This window comes from Lynx canadensis, chromosome D4 (assembly GCF_007474595.2).
Source record: "Lynx canadensis isolate LIC74 chromosome D4, mLynCan4.pri.v2, whole genome shotgun sequence".
Taxonomy (NCBI): Eukaryota; Metazoa; Chordata; class Mammalia; order Carnivora; family Felidae; genus Lynx; species Lynx canadensis.
The window spans coordinates 42,040,104-42,057,109 of NC_044315.2; the positions used below are offsets into that span (position 1 = coordinate 42,040,104).

A 17,006-nucleotide genomic window follows, 5' to 3' on the forward strand; every position below is an offset into this window, starting at 1 on the left:
ATTTGGTCAATATATGTTTTTAAATTTTAGGGAATGTATAAATAAATTTACATTGCATTTTGAACATATTAAGGAAGAAAACAACTTCATTTTAAAAATAGGACTCCTATCAGAAAAATAAAGAGAGCAGATCCCCAACAACTTCGCCAAGAAGATTCTGATGCTGTGTGGAATGAACTGGCCTATTTCAAGAGGGAGAACCAGGAGCTAATGATTGAAAAGTGAGTTTCTTTTTTAACAACATGGACTTAGATAAACATTTGGGAGAAATTTTTTGTGGCGTAAAGGTCCGTGAGAGAAATACCTTATAAAATTTGAAAATGAAATAATCTGGTTTTTGTTAATAAAAATAAAGAAAAAAAAGGATAGCTTTTTAAATATATATATATATGTATAATGCAATAACAAGTTGCACATTTGCTAGCTCTAGCCGAAACTGTATAATATGATCTAGGGATTGTGTTAATTAATGTGGCTCTCATCTGTTGGAGGTGTCGCTCTTCATTAGCTTGTATTTTAGACACTGCCGTGCTTCATTTTTGGAATGAGGTGGAGAGGGGATAACCTAGCCAGCCATCCTTGTTTGATCTCCTAGATACATACGCAATGCAGAATGCCTGAGCTCTCTTGGTTCCCTGCCCTGTCCTGCTAATCCCAGCTGAGCTCATTATGGTGTAGCCTTGCTGCTACTCTTGGAGCCAGAGCTGTCCAAGCTAATTACTGGTAGCAGCAGAACTGCCTGTTAAGGGTCTGGTATGGATCTGCTAACATGGTCCTTGGTAGTGACCTGCAAAAGACACGAGGGAATTGCTTTCTTTCTTGCTGTGCACTGCCTGTCCTTTGGGCTTAATGCTGATCCCTCCACATAGGTCTTTTAGCTGCCCTAAGTATAAAACTTGATGAAGGATACTCACATTTTAGAAAACATACAGTTTTCTTGCTTGATCTTATAATTCACAGGCTATTATATTCAGCTTGGCAAAGACAGAACACTTTTTATTTTGAAATTTAAAGGACTTAAACCAACATAATTAGCCTCTTCTGCTACTTAACTATTTTTTCATTTAGAGCTAATTTTTGACATCAAGAGCATGCAGTTTTTTTGAAAGCCTGATGTCTTTTAGATTACTAGAATTTAGCATCATATGGCATAATGCAATTAAATATCATTGAATTTTTTTAGCTGAAAATCAGACTCATACTTTATATATTATATGATAACACATGTAACTTTAGATTACACCTTTTCCATATGATGATAAACTTTTAAGGAAATGATATGTCAGACTAAAATGTGTACTTCCAATGACCTCTTAAAGTACACTACACTCTGTTAGTGCTAAAGTCTTATGCTGATAAGAAAGTTTCTTATCTTGAAAATTATTTATGGATTTATCCAGAAATAGTCCCTGACAATTTTTAATAGCTTTAATGAAATATAATTCACAAGCCATGTGATTTGCCATAGATAGTGAATAATTCCATGGCTTTTGGTGCATTCAAAGAGTTATACATCCACCATTGCAATAAATTTTAGAACATTCTCATTTATCCCCTCCCCCACACTGCACACCACTTAGCTGTCACTTCCCCGATTCCTCTACCACCACCACACCAGTAGGGGTCAAGTACTTTTAGGTAACCAGTAATCTACTTTCTGTGTCTATAGGTTTACCTACTTGGGGCATTGAGAACCTCATTAGATGATGTTATAGTTTTTGCTTCAACTATCAAACACAATTTTAAAACTTCAAAAGAAGGATGTTTTTAGCCTTTCCACCGTGATTTTTTCATTTCTGACCTTCCAGGTTCTCTTCTTTTATCATTTTATTTCTGTTTGAAGAGTTTCCCTTTAGATTTTCATTTAGGGTAAGTTGGCTAGCAACAAATTCTCTAATATTTCCTTTATTTAAAATGTCTTCATGTCAGCTTCATTCCAGAAGGATATTTTCACTGATTAGAGAATTCTAGTTTAGCATTTTTTTTCTTTAGGACTTGAAAAATTTGGCACTTCCATGTTTTCTGATGAAAAATACACTGTTGTTTTAATTATTCCTCTAAAGGGAGTGCATCATTCTCTTTAACTACTTCCAATCATTTTCATTTGTCTTTACTTTTCAGAAGTTTAATTATGAGCTGTCTTGGCATGGATTTCTTTTGGTTTATCCAGTTTGGGATTTTCTAAGCTTCTTGAAAGTATAGGTTTGTGCTCTTTGTCAAATTGGGAAATTTTCCTCTTTATTTCTTTAAATACTTTTCTCAGGCCCACATTCTTTTTCCTCTCCTTTCGGAACTCTATTTTCATGAATGTTACATTTTTTAGTATTAACCTACAGGTCCCTGAATCTTTGTTCATTTTATTTTTAAGCCTATTTTATCAGTGTCATTAAAGCTGGGTAATTTCTATTGTTCTGTCTTCAAGTTCACTGATTTTTTTCCTCTTTCATCTGCTGTTGAACCCATGCATTGAGTTTTTTACTTTGGTTTTTATAACTTTCAGTTTTAAAATTTCCATTTGATTCTTATATAACTGAGTTATTTGCTGAGACTTCCTATTTTATTTGTCTCAAGATCATTCATAATTGTTTATTGGAGCATTTTAATCATGGCTACTTTAAAATCTTTGTCAAGGAGCACCTGGCTGGCTCAGTTGGTAGAGCATGTGACTCTTGTTCTCAGGGTCATGAGTTCAAGCCCCACGTTGGGCGTAGAGATTACTTTAAAAAAAATCCTTGCCAAGTAGTTCTAACATGTGCATTATTATCTTGGTGGTGGTATTTCTTAATTACAATTTCTCCTTCAAGTTGAGATTTTTTTGTTCTTGGTATGATGAGTGATTTTCACTTGTCTCCATTGGGAGTGTTTTATGTTTGAGACTTTAGATCTTATTTAAATCTTTTATTTTAATAGATCTCTGATGATATTGTGTCTAAGGGAGAGGGTCCTATCAATACTGGGAGAAGTGATGGCGGTCTTAGCTCCTAACTTGACCCCTGCTGACACTGCATTAAAGGATGTGTGAAAGGGTGCCTCATTGTACTTGATGAGGGTAGAACTTCAGGCTTCTCATTTGACCTTCCTTTATTGACAGAAATAGCAAGGATTTTTTTTTTTTTAATTCCTTTTTCCAGTGGTATATGGCGGGAATAGAGTGGTTATTGTCAGTATGATTTCTGTCCTACTTGTTTGCCCACTTCTTAGTTCCTTGGCTAGGGAGGGCAGAATTTGCTTGAGACTGTTTTTTATTTGTGTCCATTAGCATTTTGAGGTTGTGGATTTCTCTAGTACCTACTTTGAGATATTTGGGAGGAGAGAAGAAAGCCAGAAAATTTATCACTGTGGGTTGTTCTTCTACTCCTATGGTCGGTCCCTCTCGTGTCCTTCTTCTTTTCCCTGCCTTTCAGAGTTTTCTAATATTTGTTTTGTGTTATCACATTCAGGGTTTTTATATTTAACTAGTGGGATGAATAGGGATAGACATGTCTACTCCTTTTTGTCAGGGACTAGAAGTATTAGCTTATTTTTCTGTGGACCAGGCAGTATTATTTTTGTGTCATACATTTGGCATCTAGTTTAATACTTAGCCCTGACTATTTAAGACTAGAACATATAAAAGAAGATGTCCTACTAAAACTACTTCCAACCAAATTTGAATAGTACTTCCAAATTCAATCTTAAAAGTTGAGTTAACTGGGGCGCCTGGGTGGCTCAGTTGGTTAAGCGTCTGATTTCAGCTCAGGTCATGATCTCGCGGTCCGTGAGTTTGAGCCCCACATCGGGCTCAGAGCCTGGAGCCTGTAGCCTGTTTCAGATTCTGTGTCTGTTTCTCTGCCCCTCCCCCATTCATGCTCTGTCTCTCTCTGTCTCAAAAATAAATAAACATTAAAAAAAAAAAAAGTTGAGTTAACTTTTGAAGATCCTAATAAAAAATTGTGTGGCAGCTCTAAGTCAGTTTATAAAATACGTTAAAGGAAATGATGCTACCACTGACCCATACTATAGTGTTTCTACCATTAAATATGGTCAGAAGTATGTTGCTGCTGTAGTATAAGAATGTGAGGACTTGAGAAATTTGCATGGAGTATAGTTCCTATATTCATAAAATATATGTACTTACTAGATCATAATGATGTTATTATAAAAGACCAAGAACTTCACAATCTATGAGCTAATAAATTGGCTTGTTCCCTCAGTATTTCTCTAACAAATATTCATATATTTTCATTTATTCACTATTTAAACAATATAATTCAGAGCTACACATAAGCTATGGGTTGAATATACGGTGGTGTATTGAATAATAATAATTGCAAACTCTTAATGAGATTTATTTTAGGGCCATCTGCCATGTGCCAGTGAGGTGAAACCATTCTTTGGGATGCGAGGTAGTGAGGGGCAAGGAAAGCTTGCAGACATGCCAGGCTTACTCAGCTTTTCCACTTAGTTGAGGATGTTGCCTTACCATAACTGAGTTAGATTTATGAACCAACAAAGTCATATTAACATTCTCCTAAATGAAAAAGTTAACATTTTCCTAAAGACAAAAATATTTGTGTACTTTATTTCTGAGTAGTGATATAAAACTATAAAAAGAGGTGCAGTTGCCACAGGATATTTAGCTTTTCTTATATTGCAAATTCAACATGTCCTTGAAGTCAAGGGAAGGTATACCGACATTCACTGGATGTTTATCTGCATCTTTGGCTAAATAAATGAGGAACTTGCAGTGGGTGGGTAATTTTGGTCTTTTTGTACTAATCCATAGCCTATATAAAAATGCTACATCTGAGTGCTCTGCTAGGTCCAGGTAAACACAGAAAAATAATATGCCACCCTTTTTTTTTATCAGGACCTCATACAGCTTAACAGCAAAAACAAGCAAAAGGGTGATAAGAGCTATAAGGGAATAGTAGTGGCATAAAGTAGGGAAAATAGCATTATGATTTGTCCATTTGTCCAAACCAGAAACCTAGGGGGTTATAACTGATTTATCCCTCTATCTGACCTCCTTCTAAGAGTCTTAATGATTCCATATCACAAATATCTCTAAAATATATCTGTTTTTCCACTCTTACTATCAATGCCCTTGTCCAAAAACTATCATCATATCTTTCCTGCTCATGTAGAATAAACTTGTAAATATCTCCCTACATCCACTGTTATACCCTTGAATCCATTTTCCCCCTAATGCTGCAGGGTGATCTTTTAAAAATACATATAAGAACATAACTTTCCCTTGTTTAAAACCCTTTAGCATCTTTCCATTGCTCTTAAAATAAAAACTAAATTCTTCATAAAGCACACTTGAACATCTTGACTCCCTTCTTATCATTTCTGTTTCACTTTTTTGTTTCTTACCTGAAAATCAGTATGAGAATGTAAAATATTTGCAAAGAATTACTGATGCTTTTCCTATTTGATGCTGAGAATCTTGGCTGGTGAATTTGTCAGTGAAGGTGGGTAGAGTTGGGGCCAGTAGTAAAGGGGTTTAGAATTCATAATTTAAAAATTCAATTTTATTTTATAGAAGCAGGGAATTCTACCCCATATATCATAACTAAAGTCTTCTTCAATTCAATTATCTTTTGATCATTTTTCCTTAATGATAAAAAGTAGATAAGCTATAGGTCAATGGAATACCATCTCCTTTAGGTTTAAACATTAAATGTATGCTGGCCATGATGTCAAAGAATATTTTATAAAATACAATAGTAATAATTTTTAAGGAGCTAAAATCAAAATATTATGGTAGGAAAAGTTCAGTTATTTTTTTTTCCTTTAGCAAAGCAAGACTCCCTGTTTTCTTTCAGTGCAAATATTATTTTTCCATATATAGAAATGAGGATTAGGAACTGAATTTCTCTAACATGAGTTGGAAATAAAATTCTCAAAAAAAATGTCTGCTAAATCATGACATATTTTGCAAACACATTTATTTTTTGGATAACTGTTAGCACTGTAAGAATTACACATTAGTTTTATTTTAAAGCATACAACTTAGTGACATTTAGTGTATTTATAGTGTTGTATAGACATGATCTTTATCTAATCCAAAGCATTTTAATCACCCTCAAAAGAGACCCCATATCCATTTAGCAGTCACTCCCAATCTGCCCATTTCTGCCTTCCTTCAGTTCCTGGCAACCACTAATCTGCTTTCTATCCCTGTAGATTTACCTATTCTGAATATTTTATATAAATGGAATCATATAATATCTGACCTTTTGCATATGGCTTCTTTCGCCTAGTGTAAGGTTTTCAAGAATCATCCACATTGTAGTATGTCTCAATACATCATTCCTTTTTACAGCTGAATAATGTCCCACTGTATACAATAAATATGTATTTATTCATTCATCTCTTTTTAATTTTTTTTTTGTTAATGTTTATTTATTTTTGAGAGAGAAGGAGACAGAGTACGAGCAGGGGAGGGGCAAAAGAGAGGAAGATGCAGAATCTGAAGCAGGCTCTCGGCTCTGAGCTGTCAGCACAGAACTCAACATGGGGCTCGAATCCATGGACTGTGAGATCATGACCTGAGCCAAAGTGGGACGCTCAACCGACTGAGCCACCCAGGTTCCCCTTATTCATTCATCTCTTGTTGGCTAATTGGGTTGCTTCTACTTTTTTGCTATTATGAATAGTGCTACTATGAACATTTATGTACAACTATTGGTTTGAATACTTATTTCCAGTTCTTTGGGATATAAACCTGTGAGCAGAATTGCTAGGTCATATAGTAAGTATATGTCTAACTTTTTGAGGAACTGCCTGACTGTGTTCGTAGTGGCTACATCATTCTGTATTTTCACCAGCAATCTACAAAGATTCCATTTGCCCTCCATTCTAGTTAACACTTAGTCTTTCTTTGCACATCTTTGCATGTGGTTTTTTTTTTTGCCATTTGTGTTGCTTTGGATAAATATCTATATAAGTCTTTTGCCGTTTAAAAAAATTGGGTTCTCTTTTTGTTTTTGAGTTACAAGAGCTCTTTGCATGTTGTGGTTACTAGACACTTACAAATATTTTCTCCCATTCTGTAGGTTGTCTTTTTACTTTCATAATAGTTTCCTTTGATATACAAAGGTTTTTAATTCTATGAAGCTTGATGATTATTATTATTATTACTATTATTTGCTTATGCTTTTGGTGTCATACCCATATACATATCTAGCTATCACCGAATCCAAGGTCATAAAGATTTACCTCCATGTTTTCTACTATGTGTTTATAGTTTTAACTCATACTTAGATCTTTGGTCCATATTACAGCTTTGACAAACAGGCTATATGATCACATGTAAAAGTTATAATGTGATGAATTAATAAGATAGGAATTTAAATGTATCAGTCCTTGAGAAATCAATTCAACATCAAACAGTACAGGCTATCATAAGCCAAGTTGCAAATGAGAATATGAGTTCTGGTGTATTAGTATAATCAAGGCTTGTACAAGTTATCAGTGTCTGTTGGAAGGCAACAGATTTCAAGGCTATGTGGAAACAAGTTTTGAATCTCACTTACTTTAAGACTGAGAATTGGAGACAAGAAATTCAGCCACTGATGTTGGATACATAAGGAAGGAAACTCATTTACATATTAAGTCTTCATAAGTAAGAGTGAGAAGTTTCAGAACAAGATCAGCATGCAACCTAATTCATTGCTGTTAGAGCACCAAAGCCTAGGGTCCCTCATCGACCTGATCTCTAGTATGTTACTAGTACATGATGCAACTTGAGGCCTATAGATAGGCTTTAAAAACACTCATGATTCTGTTAAAGTACTGGGGTCTGGAAGCAAGTAAACTATTATAGCTAAGTAAATAAAATGTGGAAAAATAAAGGACTTTTAAACTATGGAGTTTTATAATATTAGTTACATAGTACTGAATCTGTGACCTTTTGTATTGTGGTGCTTTCAGTCATTAATTCAATAAATTTGCTGGGCACTGGAAGTAAAATATTGAGCAGAACACAAACATTCTGGCCTCACAGGCCTTCGGTTTATTGGAGAACATAAATAATAATCTATAAACACACAAATATATAATTACAAATTTGATTGATATGAAGATAAAGCTTTGCTGTGCCTTTCCGTGTTTGCATCTTCCCTGATTCTTTCCATTTTTCCCCTTTGTCTTTAGCCAGATGGATCTGGCTAAAATATACAGTAAAACCTTGGATTGTGAGTAACTTGTTCTGTGAGTGTTCCATAAGATCAGCATAAGATCAGCAAACATCCGTAAGATCAGCAAACATTTCTAATAAATTTTAACTTGATAAATGACTGATGTCTTGTAATACGAGTAATACGTGACACCAAATGTCACATAATCACAACTGAGACAATGGTTCTTCTCTTTCTCTCTCTGCGGGATTGGGGGTGATTGTCTCCCATGCTCTGATGCTCAATCTCAGGCCACGGTGTTTGGCAGAAATCAGTGGTTTTTCAAGTGTCCACAACTGGTGCTAGTGTATTTTTTGTTACTTCAAAGCACCTATGGACAGTCCTTTGCTTTTCCATACAAAAGTAAGCTTAGGAATGCTTTGCTTCATTCTAGGTCAGGCTGCCTGCAGACGTAGACCCATTCCTCTGCTGCCTTATTGCCAATTACATTAAATATAGTATATGACAAGAGTTTATTAATACTGTACTGTAGGGGCGCCTGGGTGGCGCAGTCGGTTAAGCGTCCGACTTCAGCCAGGTCACGATCTCGCGGTCCGTGAGTTCGAGCCCCGCGTCAGGCTCTGGGCTGATGGCTCAGAGCCTGGAGCCTGTTTCCGATTCTGTGTCTCCCTCTCTCTCTGCCCCTCCCCCATTCATGCTCTGTCTCTCTCTGTCCCAAAAATAAATAAACGTTGGAAAAAAAAAAAAAAAAGAAAAAAAAATACTGTACTGTAGTCAACATCCATGCGAACATACACAATGGCTCCCATGTAGAAAAAGGTTGAAAAGAAAGGCGGTAAGAAGAAGGAGATGATTATGATGGAAGTTAAGAAGGAAATCATTGAGAAGTACTATCGAGGTATGCAAGTGGCTGAAATTGCAAGGTTTTATAAGTCTATGTCTGCATCTTGTCTGCAGAGGAGGAAGAGAAAAAGGTGGAAGGATCCATTCACTTCAAATGAGATTAAGGCGATGTGTAAAATGTAGGAAACAGTGCAAAATTTTGTAAAAAAGCACCACCCAAATAAGTCTGTAGCAGTGCGAGCGATGAATCTGTTTAATGATAATACAATGTCACATTTCCGTGAAATCCTCAAAAGGAGTCAAAAGTAAGTGTCATTGGATAGGTTCCTTGTTAAAGTTGCACGAAAAGAGAAAGATTCCATTGAGCCAATAGATAGCAGTGTGAAAGTTGTCCTACACAATAACCCTCCTCTCTCTTATCCCCCACACTAACCATGAAGGTTTTCAAAGGTAAGTGCAGGTTAATTTGTTTATTTTTCTTTATATTTTGTATTTTATTTATTATTTTGTATGATAAGACAGTATTGTAATCATTTTTATATGAATATTTTTGGGTTGTAGAACGAATCTTCTGAGTTTCCATTATTTCTTATGGGTAAATTTGCTTTGATATTCAAGTGCTTTGGATTACAAGCATGTTTCCGGAACGAATTATGCTCGCAAACCCAGGTTTTACTGTACTTTTGTTTGTGGTGTTACCAACCTAAATTGGGGGATATATATTTTTTATTGTGGCAAAATTTACATCACATGAAACTTACCATTATAACCATCTTTAGGTGTACAGTTAAGTCCCATTAAATATGCTCACATTGTTGTCCTGCCACCACCATGATCCATGTTTAGGACTTTCCATTTTCTCAAAATGAAACTGTACCCATTAAATAATAGCTCCCCATTCCCCCTTCTCTCAGCTCTGATCTTTTTCTCCTTTTGTCTCTATGAATTTGCCTATTCTAGGTATCCTATAGAAAATGGAATCATATGTTTTTCTTTTTGTGTCTGGTTTATTTCATTTGTCATAATGTCTTCCAAGTATTTCCATGTTGTAGTATGTGTCACAATTTCTTTCCTTTTTAAGGCTGAATAATACTATGGTATGTATATACCATATTGTGTTCATCCATTCATCCACTGATAGATATTTGTGTTTTTTACATCTTTCAGCAATTATATTTTTCTTGTATTATCATTGTATTTTACTGTACAATTAGCAAGAATGTTAGTTAAGAGAAAATATTTTGTGTCCGTTGGCAGATATTCACTGATGTAAGTGGCAAGTATATTTTGGAGTTTTATTTTCTTACTCTTGAGATTAACTTTTCATATTGATACCTTAAACTATTTTCATATATTTGAGACTGTATACACATGGTATTTGTTCTTTGAGGTCATCTGTTTTAGTCCATTCTGGCTGCTATTACAAAATAATGCAGACTGTATAGCTTATAAGCAACAGAGATTTATTTCTCATAGTTCTAGAGGCTGGAAGTCTGGATCAGGGTGCCAGCATGGTCTGGCAAGGGCCTTCTTTCACGTTGCAGATATCTTGTCTTATCCTTATATGACTGAAGAGGTGAGGGAGCTCTCTGGGGGTTCTTTTTTAGAGGCACTAATCCCATTCATGAGGGTTTCACATGACCTAAGAACATCCCAAAGTTCTGACCTCCTAACACCATTATCTTTGGAGGTTAGAATTTCATCATGAATTTTAGAGGAACACAAACATTCAGGTCATAGTATGATACATACAGTATTTTTAATTTGATTGTTACCTTAATTTTCATACATTTTAGGCACAATATATATAATGTTTTTAAAATTACCTAAAGAATTAATAGTATTTACTAAAAGATCACATAGTGTATCTTAAGTGTTTAGTGAATAATCATTTGATTTTTCTGAAAAAAAAACCATAAAAATTACTCTCTTTAAATGTATTTTATCATACTAACAGTTTATGTTCTTTAAACAACAAAACTGGAAGTATCACAATTCCAGACTTCCAGTTATAATTAGAAAGCTATAGCAATCTAAACAGTATGGTAGAGGCGTAAAAATAGACACATAGATTGGTGCATCTGGCTGGCTCAGTCAGTAGATCATGTGACTCTTGATCTTGGGTCCTAAGGTTTGAGCCTCACATTGGATGTAGAGATTACTTAAAAAGAAAAAAAAGAGGAGGGCTTGGGCGGCTCAATTGGTTAAGCATCTGACTTCGAATCAGTTCATGATCTCGTGATGCGTGAAGTTCAAGCCCCACATGGGGCTCTCTGCTGTTGGCATGAAGCCTACTTCAGATCCTCCGTCCCCTTCTCTCTCTCTGCCCTTCCCCCACTCATTATCTCTCTCTCTCTCTCTTAATAAATAAGTAATCTTTTTTTTAAATTTTTTTTTAACGTTTATTTATTTTTGAGACAGAGAGAGAGACAGAGCATGAACAGGGGAGGGTCAGAGAGAGGGAGACAGAATCCGAAACAGGCTCCAGGCTCTGAGCTGTCAGCACAGAGCCCGACGCGGGGCTCGAACTCACGGACCGCGAGATCATGACCTGAGCCGAAGTTGGCCGCTTAACCGACTGAGCCACCCAGGTGCCCCAATAAATAAGTAACCTTAAAAAATACCTACTAAGAAAGAAAAATTCAGACATAATAGAATAGAAATAGATAGAATAGAAAACCCAGAAATAAACCCAAAGTTATATGGTCAATTAATCTTTGACAAAGGAGGAATGAATATACAATGGGAAAAAGACAGTCTCTTCAACAAATGGTGTAGAGAAAGCAGGGCAGCAACATGCAAAAGAATAAAACTGGGCCAATTTCTTACGCCATACACAAAAATAAACTCAAAATGGACTAAAAACCTAAATGTGAGACCTGAAACCATAAAAATCATCGAAAAGAGCACTGGCAGTAATTACTGTGACATCAGCTAATAGCAACATTTTTCTAGGTACGTCTCTTGAGGCAAGAGAAACAAAAGTGAAAGTAAACTATTGGGACTACATAAAAATAAAAATCTTCTGCACAGCAAAGGAAACAACCAAAACTAAAAGGCAACCTACAGAATGGAAGAAGATATTTGCAAATGACCTATCTGATAAAGGGTTAGTATCTAAAATATATAAAGAGTTGATACAACTCACCCAAAAAATAACCCAATTAAAAAATGGGCCGAAGACATGAACAGGCATTTCTCCAAAGAAGACATACAGATGGCCAGTGGACATATGAAAAGATGCTGAACATCACTCATCATCAAGGAAATGCAAAACAAAACTACAATAAGATACCTTTCAGAATGGCTAAAGTCAAAAACCCAAGAAACAACAGGTGTTGGGGAGGATGTGGAGAAAAAGTAACCCTCATGCACTGTTGATAGGAATGCAAACTGGTGCAACCAGTGTGGAAAACAGTATGGAAAGTCTTCAAAAAGTTAAAAATAGAATTACCATATGATTCAGTAATTACTACTAGGTATTTACCCAAAACATACAAAAACACTAATTCAAAGTGATACATGCACCTCTGTGTTTATTATAGCATTATTTACAGTAACCAAGATATGGAAGCGTGTCCACTGATAGATGAATGGGCAAAGAGGATCGGTGTGTGTATATTTATATGTACATACACACACACAATGGAATATTCAGCTGTAAAAAAAAGAATGAAGGTGCGTGTGGGTGGCAAAGTCAGTTTAGCGTCCGACTCTTGATCTCGACTCAGGTCATGATCTCACAGTTCATGAGTTTGAGTCCCACATCCAGTTCTGCACTGATGGTGTGGAGCCTGCTTGGGATTCTCTCTCTCCTTCTCTCTGCCCCTCCACTGCTTGTTCTTTCTCTCTCCCTCTCAAATAAATAAATAAACTTAAAAAATTAAAAAAAAAAAAAAACTAATGAGGGGGCCTGGGTGGTTCAGTTGGTTAAGCGTTTGACTTCAGCTCAGGTCATGATCCCATGGTTTGTGGGTTCAAGCCTCACATCGGGCTCTCCACTGACAGTACGGAGCCTGCTTGGGATTCATTCTCTCTCTCTCTCTCTCCTCTCTCTCTCTCTCTCTCTCTCTCTCTCTCCCCCTCCCTCCCTCCCTCCCTCCCTCTCTCTCCCTCTCTCTCTGTGCCCTTCCCAGCACCCCCCTCTCTCTCCCTCTGTCTCAAAATAAATAAATAAAAGTTAAAAATAAAAGTTAAAATATCTTGCCATTTGCAATGACATGGATAGAACTAGAGAGTATAATGCTAAGTGAAATAAGTCAGTTAGAGAAAGACAAATACCATATAATTTCACTCATGTGGAATTTAAGAAACAAAACAAATGAGCAAAGGGAAAAAAAAAAAGAGAGACAAAACAAGAAAACTTAACTATAGAGAACAAACTGATGGTTACCAGAAGAGAGATGGGTCATGGGATGGGTGAAATAGAGGATGGGGATTAAAGAGTACACTTGATCCTGATGAGCACTGAATAATGTATAGAATTGCAGAATCACTGGGGCGCCTGGGTGGCACAGTCGGTTAAGCGTCCGACTTCAGCCAGGTCACGATCTCGCGGTCCGTGAGTTCGAGCCCCGCGTCGGGCTCTGGGCTGATGGCTCGGAGCCTGGAGCCTGTTTCCGATTCTGTGTCTCCCTCTCTCTCCGCCCCTCCCCCGTTCATGCTCTGTCTCTCTCTGTCCCAAAAATAAATAAACGTTGAAAAAAAAATTTTTTTAAAAAAGAATTGCAGAATCAGTATATTGTACACTTGAAACTAATATAACACTGTATGTTAACTACACTGGAATTCCAATAAAAAAAATCTAAAAACCAAACAAACAAACAAACAAAATCCTTTCTTTAGGGCAAATAGTTTCATCAAGTATGTTGAGTTTGAACATCTGAATTAAATGGTAATGACCATATATAGGTACCAATTTTTTAAAATTTATTTATTTTGAATAGAGCAGGCTTGCAAGCAGGGAGAGGCAGAGAGAGAGGAGAGAGAGAATCCAAAGCAGGTTCTGTGCTATCAGTGCAGAGCCCAACATGGGGCTTGATTCCACAAACCATGAGATCATGACCTGAGCCCAAACCAAGAGTCAGGCACTTAACCAACTGATCCACTCAGGCGCCCATATAAATATCATTTTTTATTTTGAATTATACAGATAACTAATACAAAGTGTTTACCCCTTCTTAAAACTATCTCAGGCTTTTGAATGGTTTGTTTTCATTGTAGATCAGTTGCTTTTTAGTATTTAAAAGAAATAAATAGTATTGGAGTACCTGGGTGGCTCAGTCGGTTAAGCATCCAACATCGGCTCAGGTCATGATCTTGGGCTTTGTGGGTCACAAAGCCCTGTTTTGGGCTCTATGCTGACAGTGCTGACCCTGGAGCCTGCTTTGGATTCTGTGTCTCCCTCTCTCTCTGCCCCTGCCCCACTTGCGCTCGGTCTCTCTCTCTCTCTCTCTCTCAAAGATAAATAGGAAAGAAAGGAAAAGAAAGGAAGGAAAGGAAAGGAAAGGAAAGGAAAGGAAAGGAAAGGAAAGGAAAGGAAAGGAAAGGAAAGGAGGAAGGAAAGAAAGAAGAAAGAAAGAAACAATCATAAGTTTCATATACAGATTTCCTCCAGTTACATGGGGTACAGAAATTACTGTGTGGATGAGTGTATGTGTGTGTGCCCCTCCCATCAATCTGTAACCTACCTGAGAAGCTACAAATGTAATCCTAGGATCGTAATTTTTAAAGTTCTTATATTAAAAAATATGTAAGTATACCCATCAAACTGTAAACATCAATTTTTTAATAAATAATCTTAGTGAGGAAAAGCAGGGACTATTTTTTTAATAGTTATATAAAGTATAAATGTAAAATGTATTTTTAATATATAGATATTATATTTATTTTTTTAATGTTATATTTTAAATCTTTTAATAAAATAAAATATAAATTATAATAAATTATAAATATATTGTTGAATATATAACATTTTAGAGCTGCTGTGTCTTCCTAATAAGTCATTTCTTTGATCATTATGTAATAACAATCTTTATCTTTAATATTACTTTTTTTTCTTAGTCTGTATTTTATTTTTTATGCTCCTTTTAAAAATCCTTTTCTTGGGGCGCCTGGGTGATGCAGTCAGTTGAGCATCCAACTCTTGATTTTGGCTCAGGTCATGATCCCCTGGTTTGTGAGATTGAGCCCTGCCTTGGGCTCTGCACTGATAGCATGGAGCCTGCTTGGGATTCTCTCTCTGTTCCTCCTCTGCTTGTGCTCTCTCAAAATAAATAAACAAACATTTTTTAGTCCTTTTCTTCCCTTAGATTTGAGTACATGTTCATTTCTTTTTTGACTTCTTCTGATTTATACATTTTATGTTTTCCATTCTTTAAATGCTTTTTCTTGAAATTATATATCTCTTAAAAAAATTGGTTTTTATTTTTAAATTTTTATTTATTTTTTTTTATTTGAGGGAGGGAGGGGGAGAGAGAGAGAGAGAGAGAGAGAGCGAGCTAGCTAGCTGCATGCACAAACAGAGAAGGGCCAGAGGAAAAGAAAATCCCAAGCAGGCTCCACACTCAGCTTGGAGCCTGACCTGGGGCTCGATCCCACAACCCTGAGATCATGACCTGAGCTGAAATTAAGAGTTGGACGCTCCAACCAACTGATCCACCCAGGTGCCCTGAAATTATACACTGTTTATTTGACAAACTAAAGTTCATTAGTACTTATATCCTCACCAACAGTACAGGGTTCTTAGAATACTTTAACACTGACCCTTCTCTTGATCTTATATCATTTTATTTTTCAGATTTTAGTTCTACCATATTCTATTTCTGCCTTCACTTAGCTATTGTTATGATGGCTTCACATGATAAATATTTACTTCCATGTACACATTTACAAATGTTTTTAATCATCACTGCCTATTTTGTTTCATATGTTGACTTTGAAGGGTCTTTTTCCACCTAAATGAAATAGTTCTTTCATCTAGGATCTATGAGTAGTAAGCCTTTGAACGTTGAAAATATTACTTATTTTTCTTCTGCTTTTTTTGTTTGTTTCTGTGAGAAGTCTGTTGTCACTCCAGAGTTCTTTAGTTGTTAATTAACATTTCTTCTCAATATGGTTGATTTTAAGATTGTCTTTTTCTTTGGTATCCTACAGTGTTCCTATGTTTCTAACCATGAATATAGTTTTATTTATTGTTTGAAATTTGTGATACTCTCTTAATCTACTAATTCACATTTTTCATCAGCTCTCAATTTTCAGCCATTGTATTTTGAATATTAATTTCACTCTTTCTCAATTCTCTCCTTGAAAATTTCTATTAGATGCTTTTTGGGCTTCTTATTCAAACACACTTTATATATTGTTACTGTTTTCCTCCTTTTTGTTTCTTTGTGTTGTCTATAATTTTACCAGCTTTCATTAGCTTTGTGTGCTATTTAACACATTCATTAGTTTGTAATGAGTTATGTTTTTTAAAATAAACGTTTGTCACCTCTTTTTCCTTTTTGTCAACATTTTCAAAACTCTAATTTTATAAAAACTCATTTTAAATTGTTCTGTTGTTTCATTTTCCTTATTGTGCATTCTCCTTTATTGGGTGGGGTGATATGTAGACTGTCATTCATGTCATGACCTGAGCCGATATCAAGAGAAGAGTTGGACATTTAACCAACTGAGTCACCCAGGCACCCCTAGGCTTACCTGTTTTAATGGAACAAAATAAGCTCAGATATTCCTGTTTCACTCAGAAAATTTTTGTTTGCAAGCTTACTACAGTTAGCCCAGTTTTGTCTCTCAGCCATGAAGGACCTTGGGCATAAACTTCCATCCCCATTCAGGTCTGAAGGTCTGAGGTCTCCATGGGTGGTATTTGATCCAGTCTCTCACCATGGTAGCTCAATTCCATTTTACTAGTAAGAGTTCTTTGTCTTTTCTTGGCATCTAGAAATGTACTAACTTGGCTTTCAGTGTATGTATTAATATTTGTATTATGATTTGCATAGTATATCTGTTTGTTAACAAGTGTTTGGTACAAAG

The 17,006-nt window shown here is 35.9% G+C and overlaps 1 protein-coding gene across 1 annotated transcript in view; it reads left to right on the plus strand.

Annotated features, from left to right (window-relative positions):
- The window catches only part of CNTLN (centlein), a 312,305-nt gene that overhangs the window by 170,663 nt on the left and 124,636 nt on the right, over positions 1–17,006 (plus strand). Inside the window, exon 12 of the mRNA XM_030293937.2 lies at positions 102–221. Within this exon, the coding sequence (XP_030149797.1) occupies positions 102–221 (120 nt within the window). The remainder of the gene's footprint in view (positions 1–101; positions 222–17,006) is intronic.